At 53.3% G+C, this 13,630-nt stretch overlaps 1 protein-coding gene across 7 annotated transcripts in view; it reads left to right on the forward strand.

Moving 5' to 3' along the window:
• The window catches only part of EMID1 (EMI domain containing 1), a 35,073-nt gene extending 21,673 nt beyond the window's left edge, over positions 1 to 13,400 (forward strand). For 2 of the 7 annotated variants that reach the window (XM_045534395.1, XM_045534398.1), the window contains 3 exons: positions 1,682 to 1,726; positions 8,890 to 8,974; positions 12,589 to 13,400. In XM_045534395.1, coding sequence (XP_045390351.1) covers positions 1,682 to 1,726; positions 8,890 to 8,974; positions 12,589 to 12,716 — 258 coding nt within the window. In that variant the 3' untranslated portion in view covers positions 12,717 to 13,400. Of the gene's footprint in view, positions 1 to 1,681; positions 1,727 to 8,889; positions 8,975 to 9,924; positions 10,016 to 12,588 lie in introns of those variants that run through there. The other 5 variants (XM_045534394.1, XM_045534397.1, XM_045534393.1 and 2 more) reach the window with 3 other exon arrangements.
• Positions 13,401 to 13,630: the final 230 nt, after the last annotated feature.

A 13,630-nucleotide genomic window follows, 5' to 3' on the forward strand; every position in this document is an offset into this window, starting at 1 on the left:
CCAGGATTTCGAGGTTGCAGGAAGCTATGATCACACCACTGCGCTCCAGCCTGGGTAACAGAGCAAGATCCTGTCTCGAAAAAAAAAAAAAAAAAGAAACAAAAAATGAAATTAATACCTTAATATCTTCACCTCTGGTGATACTCGTCTTTATTTTTTAATATTATTATTTTTTTTTTATCCAGCACCTGCCCCCCAATACTCATCTTTAATTCTAACTTTGTTTGCTATTAACGTAGCCACAGCAGCTTTCTTACGCTTGGCATTTGTGTGGTAGGTCTTTTTCAATCCTTTTTCTTTCAACCTGTGTCTTTATATTTAAAGCGCATTATTGCTTATAAGCAACATATAACTTGGTCTTGCTTTTCTTAAACAGCCTGTTTAGTTAATTTACATTTGATGGTATATACAGTTACTGCTATGGTTCCATATAAGTCAACCGTCTTGCTATTTGTGTTCTGTTTACTTTTTTATATTGATATTTCTCTTCTTGCCTTCTTTTGGATTATGTATTCTTTGTGATTCCATTTTATCTCCACTAGTAACTTTTTAGCTATGCATTTTTGTATTTTTTATGGTTGCTGTAAGGATAACAATATGCATCCTTGACTGATCAGAGTTTACATGAATTAATGTTATACCGCTTTATGTACACGTAGGAACATTATACACATGTGTAATTCTGTTTTCACTGCCTTCGATTCTCGTTCCATTGCTGTCCTATATTGCACTTCTACATTTGTTATAAACCCCACAATACGTTATTATTATTGTTTCAAACAGTGGACTTTTAAAGTAGTTAAGAATACACAAAAAATAGTCGTTTATATTTACTGATGTATTTACCATTTCTAATACTCTGTATCTTCCTGTAGATCCAGATTTCTGTCTGGTATCTTTTTCCTTCACCTTCAGCAACTTCCTTTAGCTTTTCTTGTAGTGTGGGTGTCCTGGCAACAGTTTACCTAAAACTGTCTTTATTTTACCTTAATTTTTGAAAAACATTTTTGCTGGATATAAAGTTATAGGTGGGCAGTTTTCTCCACTTTTAACACTCTCTTTTTTTTTGAAACAGAGTCTCGCTCTGTTGCCTGGGTAGAGTGCAGTGGCATCATCATAGCTCACTGCAACCTCAAACTCCTGGGCTCAAGTGATCCTCCTGCCTCAGCCTCCTGAGTAGTTGGGACTACAGGGATGCACCACCATGCCTGGCTAATTTTTTCTATATATTTTTAGTTGTCCAGATCATTTCTTTCTATTTTTTTAGTAGAAATGGGGTCTTGCTCTTGCTCAGGCTGGTCTCGAACTCCTGAGCTCAGATGATCCACCCGCCTCGGCCTCCCAGAGTGCTAGAATTACAGGTGTGAGCCACCGCGCCCGGCCCAGAGTTCTTCATAATATTTCTTTATTATCCTTTTAATGTCCATGGGATCTCTGGTAATGACCCTTTTTTTTTTTTTCTGATATTGGTAATTTTTGTCTTTTCTCTTTTTTCTTAATTAGCCTGGCTACAGACTAGTACAGGTGTGAGCCACAGCACCCAGCCTTTTTTTTCCTTTTTATCTGATATTAGTCTTACACAAGCTACGCTCTGTCTCTGTTTCTCTAAATCTCTCTCCCTCTCTCTCTCTCTCTCTCTCCTTTCCTTCCTCACTGCTTCTATCTCTGTCTCTCCTTGCAGGGAGAACCTGGCCCCAAGGGAGACCCTGGTGAGAAGAGCCACTGGGTAAGCGCTGCCCCTGCACTAGCCTCCCCATGCCTTCCCTGCCCTGGGTGCTCAGGAGACTGTCCCCTCACCAGTGGGTCCTGGGAGTGGGAACGCCCCATCCGCACCCCCGCGGCAGCCTGGCCGCCCAGGCAGGAGCCCTGGCAGTCCTCAGCTCCAGCCCCCTCCTCCATCCTGTCCCTCCCAACTGGGCGGGGCCAGCCCTGTCAGCAGACCCCGTGCTCTCTACCTCGTCTTCGTCCCTGTCTCTGCCTTCCCTCTGTGGCCTTTTCAGGCCAGGGTGGCTCTGCCTGTTCCTCCCAGGCAGTGTGGGCTGACCCAGGCCAGACTGCATCTCCTGTCTCCATAGCCCCCTCCCAGCAAGGGCTTTGGCTTCCGCTCCCATGTCTGCAGAAGAAAGGGAAGCATGAGGACAGTATCAACACAGAAGAATGGGACAGGAGGCCTTAGGACAGCCATGAAGCCTAGGAAGGGAAGCTGGAAATGGGGAGGGTCATGGGAGCCCCATGGTAAAAGGGACAAGGAACCTAGACACCACCATACACCTAGGAAATCCACAACACATGGGGAGGGTTGCCGCAAAACCGTTATGTACATATTTGATGGGTTTATGAGGTCAGGAGATCTAGACTCCGCTGTACCCAAAAGATCTATAATTTGCACAAGGTCCTAGACAACATTGCATACATAGGGGACCTATGATGGATGAGAAGAGAAGACTAGAAACTGTCACATCCACAGGAGACATAGAGTAAATGAGAAGGGGGAACCTAGAAACCACACACCCCCAAATCCCATGATTCATGTGGGGTCCTAGAAACTGTCATAATTAATCATTGGCGGTAATGGTAGTGAATGAATTTCAAGGCCTAGAAATCTCCTCACCCAAGAGACACATGGGGGAAGGACCAGGACCCTAGAACGAACACCATGCCCAAAACCCCCACAATCAGGGGACCTGGAAACCATCGCTGACATAGGAGACAGTTGGAAAATGGACAGGGTGGAGGCAGACACCCCTGCAGCACAGGTGATTAGAAGGCTCGTTTGGAGAGTGGTGTCCTGCCTCCCCATCCTCCCTGCTCCCTCCCTATGCAGTCTGGCCGGGACGCCCTATTTCCTGGCAGGCACTGGTTAGTGAGGATGTGGGAGGCACCCAGCACCTGCCTGCCCTCTCAGTTACCGATTGTGGGGTCAGTGATGGATACAGCCGTGGGAGCCCCCCACCTTGCACGAGTCCTCCCCCATGTCTCCCCGTGACTACTGGGGCCCTGCTACCTCTCCAGCAAGCCTCCCCCAGTCCCCTGTGGCCCCTGCGTCTCCCCCTAAGTCCCCACCCACCCTCTGTGGCTCCAGAGCCTCTTAAGGATACAGCTGGGATGGGCATGCGCAGAGCTGGGGGTCAAGTAGACCCATGTGAGCCCGACCCTCTCCATGCCCTAGGCCCTCGCTAGCCTCTCTTGGAGGCCCGGGGTCTGGAAACATTTTCCACCCAGCCCAGGAATGGTGGGAGGGGCTAGGTCAAGGCAGAATTAGGCTGGTCAGTCCTGTCCCCTCATGGGGACCCCTGGCAGGGGAACAGGATGCCTGGGATACCCTAGACCAGTCCACAAACCCGAGGCCACCTGTGGGAGGGGTCCCCCAAGAGGTAGCAGGGCCCCTGTCCATCCATTTCCTCCCCATGGTCTACCTGCACTTCTGCCCCTGCTTGCTGCCTGCCTGGGAGGGAACTGCTGGGCTGGGGGTTGCATGCGGCTTTGGGGGCTGGGGGCCTGGCTCTGTTGGGGCAGGTGGGGATGGGGTCCAGTGTTGGCAAGGTCCCGGAGGGCTCCTATACACATGGCACCTACCAAGCCCCCCTTAGCGCAGCTGTCAGAGAGGCTGGCCATGCTGTGGTACGGCAGTGACACCTGGTGGTCATGAGAGTGCACTGCAGGAACTGGTGTGACTGGGCTCTCCCAGCCCATCTAGACAAGATCAAAGCTCTCACCCCTTATTGAGACAGGGAAACTGAGGCCCAACTCTGCAGAGAAAATCCTTCACAGAGCGAGAATAGAAGCCAAAGCTTTTAAGCTCCCAGGGCTAGAGAAGCAGCTACCATTCCCCAAGCATCTCCTCTGTGGGTGCCAGGCCTGGCGTGGGACACAGATGTCGTTGGGATGTGACCTCAGGGTGATCACAGTGAGGTGGGGGAAGAAAGACCTGCAGGCGGAGGAGAGGCCACAAGTGCAAAGGGCCTGTGGTGTTTGAGTTGCTGCAAATACTTGCGGTGGCAGCGTGACAGGCAGGGAGTGAGACAGAGGCCAGAGAGGCTCTCAGGACTTGCGAGGCCGCATTAAGGAATTTGAACTTTGTTCTATGGACAGTGGGGAGTCATTGAAACATTTACAAGCAGCGGAGTGATGTGGCCGGAGTTTTGTTTGTGAAATATCCCTCTGGGGAATGGATGGGAAAGGCAGGAAGAGAGAGGCGAGGCAGGAGGCTGTCGTGGTCATCCTGGCGACGGACCGTGGGGACCAGAACTAGGGTTGGGGGCCGTGAGGACAGACAGCTGTCAGTGGAGCTGAGAGACACTCGTGTGCTGGTCTGGCTGTGAAGGGGAGTGAGGAGTGAGAGAAGACCACACTGTAAAAGAGAACCGGGAGAAACACACATGCTGAGTTTTGTCCGCGGAACAAAGGGAGGTGTCCGTGCTACAGCCGAGCAGGGGTGGCCAGCAGGCCCGGGACACCTAGATCCAGAGAGCAGATGGCAGGCCAGGCTGGAGGGGCCTAGGGTGTCGTCAGCACAAGCAGCGGGACACCCATCTGGGAGGGGATCCAAACAGCGGATTTTTTTATACAGACCCCCAGATTTTTATCTTGAAAATTGCCAAATACACAGAAAAGTTGGTCTCCTTCTGTCCTTCCTGTAGACGGACCAATTACTGGTATAGTCATGTGTTACCTAGTGACGGGGACACGTTCTAAGAAATGTGTCCTTAGGAGATTTGGTTACTGTGCAAACGTCGCAGAGTGAACTTACACAAACCTGGATGTGTAGCCCCCTGCACACCTGGGCTATATGGTGCGGCCTGTTGCTCTGGGGCTGCAACCTCTACTGCATGTGACTGTCCTGAACCCTGTAGGCAACTGTACCACAGTGGTAAGTATTTGTGTATCTAAACATAGAAAAGGTACCATAAAAATATGGTATAAGAAGCCGGCCACAGTGGCTCACACCTGTAATCCTAGCACTCTGGGAGGCCGAGGCGGAAGGATCACTTGGGGTGAGGAGTTCGAAACTAGCTTGCGTGAGAGCAAGACGTCGTCTCTACTAAAAATAGAAAAATTAACTGGGTGTGGTGGTGCACACTTATAGTCCCAGCTACTCAAGAGGCTGAGGCAGGAGGATCACTTGAGCCCAAGAGTTTGAGGTTGCAGTGAGCTATGACGAGGCCACCGCATTCTAGCCAGGGTGACACAGTGACACTCTGTCTCAAAATTGAAAAATAAATGGCATAGGAGATAAAAGGGGTCCACCCGTATAGGGCACTTACCATGAATGGAGCTTGCAGGACTGGAAGTTGCTCTGGGGGAGTCAGTGAGTGAGTGTTGTGAAGTTAATGTGAAGATCTAGGACATTACCGTACACCACTGCAGACTTGATAAACACTGTACACTTAGGCTACACTAAATTTATAAAAAATACTTTTCTTGAGCTGGGCATAGTGGCTCCCACCTGTAATCCCAGCTACGCAGGAGGCTGAATGGGGAGGATTGCTTGAGGCCAGGAGTTCAAGAACAGATTGGACAACATAGTGAGACCCGTGTCTCTTAAAAAAAGAAAAAAAAACTTTTCTTGAGTAATAAATTAACCTTAGCTTACTGTAATGTTTTTACCTTACAAACTTTTTAACTGCTTTTTTTTTTTTTTTTTTGAGACAGAGTCTCATGCCGTTGCCCAGGCTAGAGTGCTGTGGCTTCAGCCTAGCTCACAGCAACCTCAAACTCCTGACCTCAAGTGATCCTCCCACCTCGGCCTCCCAGAGTGCTAGGATTACAGGCATGAGCCACCACAGCCCAGCCTATTTTCTTTCTTTATATTCTTAGTTTATTAGCTTTTTTTCTCTGTTTAAAATTTATTTATTTATTGTTTTTACTTTTTAAACTTTTTTGTTAAAAACTAAGACACAAACACACACGGTTGGCTAGGCCTACACAGGTTCAGGATCATCAATATCACTGTCTTCTGTCTCTGCATCTTGTCCTATATAACACGCAATAACACGTGTGGAACTGTCATCTCCTATGATAACAATGCCTTCTCTTGAATGTCTCCTGAAGGACCTGCCCGAAGCTGTTTTACAGATAACTTTTTTTATATATATAAGTAGAAGGAATATACTCTAGAATAACAAGAAAAAGTACAGTATAGTAAATGCTAGGCAATAGGAACTTTTCAGCTCCATCTTAATCTTATGGGACCGTCATCAAGCTATTCGGTCTGTCATTGAAATGTCATTATGTGGTGCATGACTGTATTTTGCCACAATTGCTCTTTCTCTCTGTATTTATTTATAGGTCTTTTTTTTCAATTCATTTGAAAGTAAAAGTAAGCTACAAACCTCATCTGTATCTTCCCTGACACTTCAGCATGCATCTCGGAGGAATACGGACATTCTCCCAAATAACTGCAATACCCCTGGCACACCTAAGGGAGCTAACATTTATTCAGTATAATGATGCCATTTAATATGTGACTCACCTGTCAGTTTTACCAGTTGTCCCAAAAATGCCTTTAAAGCTCTATTTTTTTTTAAATCCAAGATCTAATCAAGGGTCACACGTTGCATTTGGTTGTCCCATCTCTCATCTCTTTTAGTCTAGAACAGGCCCCTGCCCTTGTCTTCCTCTCTTGATTTTGTGTTTTTGTGAATGTCCCACAGTCTAAATTTGTCTGATTGTTTCTTCATGATGAGATGCAGGTTAAATATATGAACATCTGTCGGGGAGTCGTAGCTCACGGCAACCTCAAACTCCTGGGCTCAAGCGATCCTCCTGCCTCAGCCTCCTGAGTAGCTGGGACTTCAGGCATGTGCCACCATGCCCGGCTAATTTTTCAATTTATATTTTTTGTAGAGACAGAGTGTTGCTGTGTTGTCCAGGCTGGGTGCCCTTTCATTGTGCCTTGTGAGAAGGTTCATGATGCCAGCTTGTCTCACTGTCCATGCTGGGAACGGCTTCATGGAATTTTTGAAGTCATCCATTTTTAGATCTTGCTCCTGTAATACTTGAAGGGGGTTTGCTTTGGTGTGCAGCCTGTGGTCACCCTGAGACCCCTCAGGCTCCATTAAGTGGCCTGAGGGTAGCCCAATCCGTGTGATGTGGACGAGACAGCTGGATCATAAGGGACAGCCCCAGTGGGCCGGCTAATTCATAATGGATGGGTTAGGAGACCTCTCAGTTGTTTAGATGTTTTTGTGGGGAACAACTACCTTAAAGGATTGGATTATAATTGTCCAAATATGCATATCATACATCCCTTCACTTATCTGTGCTGCGGGAAGGACAACGGGAGAGACCTCCAGATGTTGTCGGCGCTGGGGTAGTTCTAATTGCCATCCTGGCACTTGGTTGGAACTGAGATATCTACATTCCAGAAATAGCTTTGGGCTGGACTAGGAAAGAGGGAGTGTGGAATGTTGGCAAGACCGTGGACCCCATGCTGGGGAAGGAAAGGACGGATTGGGAGGAAGTCAAGGTGAGGTCTCTGGCTGAGCCCTGGGCAGCAGCTGGCACCACTTGGGGACTGGAGGATGGGCTTTGTGGGCCCAATGCCATATCCCTGGGGCCTGGGGCCAGAGACACGAGATGCACACCCAGCAGACCCATGCTGCTTAAAGGAGAAGGTGTGGCTAGGGGTGAGGCACCAGGACGTGCCAAAATACAGACCTGGCGTAGGCCAAGCCCTGGGAGGGGCGAGTGTGTTTTCCTGGGAGAAGCCCAAAGTGAGGAGGGCTGGGGAAGGGGCACCAGGCCTGGACCTCAGGTTTGCCTGCATTTAAGCGCAGGTTCCCCGACAGCCATGCAACTCATTTCCTAATTTTACTCATATACTGACAGTCCCCAACTTATGATGGCTCGACTCAGGATTTTTTGACTTTATAATGGTGTGAAAGTGATAGGCATTCAGTCTGCTCCTCGGCTTACAAAGGGGCCATGTCCAGATAAGCCCATTGTACTTCTGACTTACGATATTTTCAACGCACAATGGGTTTATCAGGACGTAACCCCATCAAAAGTCAAGGAGCATCTGTTTGTGCAATTTGGTGTGGTTGGAAATATTGGTAACTAGTCTGACCTCACTGCTAAAGTTAATTAGGGTGAGGTTAATGTGGTAATTTATGGCAAAAAGCGAACTGAAAGAATATGATGTAGGCTGGGCGCGGTGGCTCACGCCTCTAATCCTAGCACTCTGGGAGGCCGAGGTGGGATGATCACTTGAGGTCGGAAGTTCGAGACCAGCCTGAGCAAGAGTGAGACCCCTGTCTCTACTAAAAATAGAAAAATTAGCCAGGCATGGTGGCTTGTGCCTATAATCCCAGCTACTTGGGAGGCTGAGGCAGAAGGATTGCTTGAGCCAAGGAGTTTGAGGTTGCTGTGAGTTAGGCTGATGCCACAGCACTCTGGCCCAGGTGACAAAGCGAAACTTCGTCTCAAAAAAAAAAAAGAATATGAAGTAAATAAGAGGATAGGTGGCCCAGGGATGTGGCGGGAATCGTGCAGGTGACAGGAGAGCAGCCAGTCTTGGGTGACAAAGATCAGAGGACGGGGAGGCCCATGGCAGCCTCTGGGGTGGTTCCATGGCAAGCGCAGGGGCAGCTCTGCAACAGGCTCCGTGGCCGGCTGTGGGCAGCCGCTCTGCCCCGGTGCAGGGAGAGCAGCCAGCTGGGACCAGTGGGACTTCCTGAGAGGTCTTTCAGGAGTTGCTTTGCCTGCCTTGACCACCCCCCCCGCCCCGTCCTCTCTTGGTCTAGCTCTGACTGTCCATGGGCCCTGGGCTGCGGCAGGTGGTGCGGGGCTGCAGGTGCATGTCCCGGGTGGGGCATGGGCCACCAACAGGCTTTGCCGGGTCCCCACCCCAGCCCCCTTCACGGCTGCATCTGTCTCTTTCCTCCGCAGGGGGAGGGGTTGCACCAACTACGCGAGGCTTTGAAGATTTTAGCTGAGAGGGTTTTAATCTTGGAAACAATGATTGGGCTCTATGGTGAGTAGAGACAGACAGACGGACAGACAGGCCAGCCCCTGCCTGCCGGCCTTCCCCAAGCCCTTCTGGGGTAGAACTGGCCTGAGCCCGGTCATGAGGCTGCAGAAGGTGTGCCCCGGGCAAGTGTGGGCCTGCGAGGCCATGACCACCCAGCCCTCCGACCGGTCCCCTCCTCCACAGGTGCAGGGGTGCCCTGGAAACCCGGACCCCACCGCTGGGGTCAGACCTCAGCCTCCAGGCATTGTGGGTAGTGTGGTTTCCAGGCCTGCAGGGAACCAGGGATGACAGATTTTGAGTTTGGAAAAAATTATGGGCAATGGACCCAAACTCCACACCAGCAGGGGATTGTGGGTAACAGAGCCAGACTCCAGCCGGGCAGGGGATTGTGGGTAATGAAGTCAGAGCCCAGGCCCCCAGGAGGATTATGGGCAACGGACCCAGACTCTAGTCCAGCTTCAGCTCTAGAAAAATCGTGTGGGTAACAGAGTCAGTCTCTTGGCCCACAGGACAGTAGGTCATGGAGCTGGACTCCAGAAGTGCAGGGGACCATGGGTGACAGCCCAGCGCAGGCCCCAGGGGACCACATGCTAGTTCTGACCCTCCTCCCCCGTAAGTCCCCAGAGGCTCTCACAGGGAAGGCCCTCCTGGCCTCAGGTGTCCCCCTTGCAGTTCCCCCTTTGGTCCTTCTAACCTGTCCCTTTGGGGGCCTGAGAGAGCCAGACCTGCACCCCAGGTGTTCACTGAGCAATTCCCCACCCATCTGGTCACTTGAGGAGCCAGGCAAGCCCTGTCCCCACCTGAGGAGTGGAGACGGAGGTCTCCACAGAGACTCCAGCCCAGGCGCCTGCCCTGAAGCCAGCTGCACTGCCCTCCCATCCTGCCCCTTGGCTCCCCGGCCCAGCCCTCGGAGGCCAGACTCGCACCGTCTGCTCTTCTCGATCTCCCATCAGGCTCCTAGCTTACAGAGCTTCCTGCAGCAGCAGGCTCAGCTGGAGCTCCTGGCCAGACGGGTCACCCTGCTGGAAGCCATCATCTGGCCAGGTAATGGCAGGGCGGGCAGGCAGGGGCAGCCCCTTCCAGGAAGGGCCTGGGAAGGGCCCGGGCACGCAGAAGGTGCCTTCCGATGCTTGGCCCAGGCCAGTGAACATTCATTCTTCATCCTTCCATACGTCCAGGGGATGGTGCCTGGCACAGAGAAGGCTCTGGTAACTAGTTCTCCAGTGAATGAGTACCTGCTCTGCGCCAGGCACCTTGCTGGCACAGGCTCCACCAGATGAGACAGAGACAGCCCTGCCCTCATGGAGCTGAGGGGGCTGGGGGCTGGGGAGAGCCCTGGCACTGGCAGTGAAACCCAAGGGGAGATATCCCACAGCGGAGCAACTACAGGCAGCCGTGGGAATACAGAAGTGCCTCTAGCCCAGGCCTGGGGGAGGGCAGAGGGGGTCTCAGGGAGGCCTTTCTGGAGGAAGTGATGTGTAAGTGGAGACATCACTGAAGGGCAAGGATCTGGGGAGAGAGAACAGGCAGAGGAACAGCACAAGCAAAGGGCCAGGAGACCAGAAAGAACGTAGAGGCTAGAGAATCTGGCAGGGCCCAGATTGAGAAGGTGCTAGAAGGCAGGTTGGGTGGCACAGGAGGAGGCTAGACACCAGGTGGGCCATACCTGTGCCTGTACCTGGCTCCTGGGGGTGAGGCTGAGGAGGCCCCTCCCCATTGAACTGGAGCCTGTGGCTGGCCCTGGAGAGAGGACGGGTTGGCTGCCCCAGGGGCTGGCTCCGTTCTCCCCCGCCTAACCGCCCATCCTACATCCATCAGCACATCAGTGCACAGAGGCCTCGACAACAGCACGTCCAACCTCGCATCTATTTTACAGGCTGGGAGACAGGTCCCAGGCGAGCAGAGTCAAGGTTAAAGCCAAGCCTCCTTCATTCAGCAAAACCCTGGGGAGCACTGAACACCGGGCCTGGGTGGTGCTGGGGCCCTGGAGAGCAGATAGGTCCCTGCCTTGGGGAGCTGCCTGTCGAGTGGCAGGGAGTCCTCGGTATCTTTAGGGGGACAAGGGGTGCAGGAGCAGCTGAGGATGTGAGTGAGGGAGAGTCATTTCTCCTTGGGGGTTGGAGAAGACTCCTGGGAAGAGGGGATACTCGCGTGGGGTCCTGGAAGACCCCTGCGAGTGGGCCAGGTGGAGGAGTAGGAAGGGCAGTCGTGACAGAGTCTCACGTGAGCAGAGGCCTAGAGGTTGGAAAGCGTGTGGGGTCCAAAAGGCTCTCCCACCATGCCACATGGCTTCTCTGACTTCTAGAAACATCAGCGACCATCTTCCAGACCTCCTTTCCTCTTACAGGTGGGAACCAAGGACCAAATCTTGGGCTCTCAGCACCGTTTAGGTGTTCCCCACCTCCTCTCTTAGGAGGATTGGGGCAGGAGCTAGAAGGGACATATTTGGGCCACTATGGCCCTGGATCTGTCCCTCCCTGCCTTCAGCCAGCTCTGTCTCTGACAGCCAAGGGAGGAAGTTCCATGCAGGCGGGAAGGTTCGTGCCCACTGTCAGTGGCCACAAGCCTGGGAGAACGGCCCCTTGAGCTTGGGTTGGGGCCTGGAGGGAGAGGTGCAGGAGGGGAGGGAGAGAGAAGGGGATGGGACACTCCCAGTTGGCATACACAGCAGGTGCTAACTAAAGACCCAGATGGGGTTCACGTTTAGGTTATAATGAGTAACGATGATAACAGTAACAGCTACCATGTGTCTGGCCCAGCTGGGGGAGTTACACTGGTCATCTCTAATCCTTACGATTAGCACACGAGGCGGGCAAAACCATGCCCATTTTACAGATGAAGAAACAGAGGCTCAGAGGGCTCGTGTGGCTCCCTCAGGGTCACAGGGATGGCAGTAAAGCCAGGGCTCCACCCTGGGTCTCTCCTCTGTTAAGCTCTGGCTCTTCTGGCTTCAACAGCAAAAGTCTGCTGCTGCCGCCACTTAGCCAGGTGCTACATGGGGCCCAGGGGAAACCGAGGGCCCTGCGGTTGATCATGTCAGCGCACATCTCATGCCCAACTCACGGTGACCAGACCTGCAGGAGACTTGGGTCAAAACCACACCAGCCTCGGGGTCCAACTGCCCAAGGCTGCACAGTAGCGGTCAGTGGTCCGTAGAGGTCAGTGGCAGGCCTGGCCCTCCTGAGCCTTTTTCCCCTACTGGCAGCCTCGCCCAAGTGAGTCTGTTCCCTCGCTCAGTTTATCCAGCTATGAAGTGGGGTGACTCAGGGTGACTCCACCCCAAAATGAGGACTAGATAAAAAGAACTGTACGTTCTATGACGCATTCGCTATGTGCTCAGCATTTCACACACACAGTGGACCTGGCCATCCCCGCTTGACAAAGCAGGCGTCAAACAGGCCCTGAGAGCTCCCTCACTGGGTTGGGGGGCTGAGTGCTGGGGGGCAGCGCTCACCAGCCTGCAGACCCCCTTCTTTCCCACAGCTCTGCTCCCAGACAGCAGGGCGGCCTGCAGCCAGCAGAGGGCGCCCTGTGCTGCCACCCCCAGAGGGCCAAGGGGAGGTGGGCACCCCGCATGGACCCCCTAACATGGCCTTTCTCCTTCTTCCCTCCGGCAGAACCAGAGCTGGGGTCTGGGGCAGGCCCTGCTGGCACGGGGACCCCCAGCCTCCTTCGGGGCAAGAGGGGAGGACACGCAGCCAACTACCGGATCGTGGCCCCCAGGAGCCGGAACGAGAGAGGCTGAGGGCGGTGGCGGCCCCTGGGGTGGACCAGGCCAGGCTTCCCTTCCGAGCCTGGATGTGGCCAGCTGCCTCCAGGGACCGCCCGTCCATATTTATTAATGTCCTCAGGGTCCCTTCTGCCATCCAGGCCTTAGGGGTGGGCAGGTCTTGGTCTGGGCACCTCGCACATGACAGGCTGAGCGGGGACTGGGGCCCGAGCTGGAGGCAGGAGGTGAGGTCGGGGTCTCGGTTCCCCTGTGTGACAAGGGGTGACGCGGGCCTTCAAGGAGGGGTCAGAGGTACGAGGCTTCCGGTCTCATCAGCTGTCTGAGCACCCAGGCCCAGAGGCACTGGGGAGTCGGGAGCAGGAGCCAGAGCTCTGCCTGGCCCCCAGCACACGCAGGGACCACCAGGGGGGTCTCCCTCCCTTTCCTCCCTAGCTGAACCGTGGGGACCCCCCCCCCGCAACTCCGTCCTTGTTTTCCAGTGCTGGGACCCCAACCCTGAGGTCAGGCTGTCTCATCTCTGGCTGGACTGTGGGGGCTCCTTGCCTCAGTTCTGCCCCGAGCCCCCGGCCCCTTCCCAGTGTCCCAGCTGGGGGTGGGGACACGGAGAGGAAGGGGCCACCTGCTCCCACCAGTATTTGTGACAGACACAGGAGGTAGCTGTGTACTGGCCAATAAAGGCCCCTCCTCCGATCCCACCCAGCCTGGTCTCAGTGTGTGCTCAGGTGGGGGCAGCTGGGAGGGGCCATCCCGGCTGAGACCTGGTGGGTGGAAATTAGCCAGAAACAAGCAAGGAAGAACGCTCTGCACGGGAGACGCAGCCTCGTGGAGGACGAGGCTGCACAGGGCAGGGCAGGAGCCCCGTGTCTCCGGACATCGAGGAGCAGCTCCCCCGCAGTCGTTCGTTCATTCTCACTCATTCATTAATGCCA

Source organism: Lemur catta, chromosome 21, assembly GCF_020740605.2.
Source record: "Lemur catta isolate mLemCat1 chromosome 21, mLemCat1.pri, whole genome shotgun sequence".
In the NCBI taxonomy this organism is placed as follows: Eukaryota; Metazoa; Chordata; class Mammalia; order Primates; family Lemuridae; genus Lemur; species Lemur catta.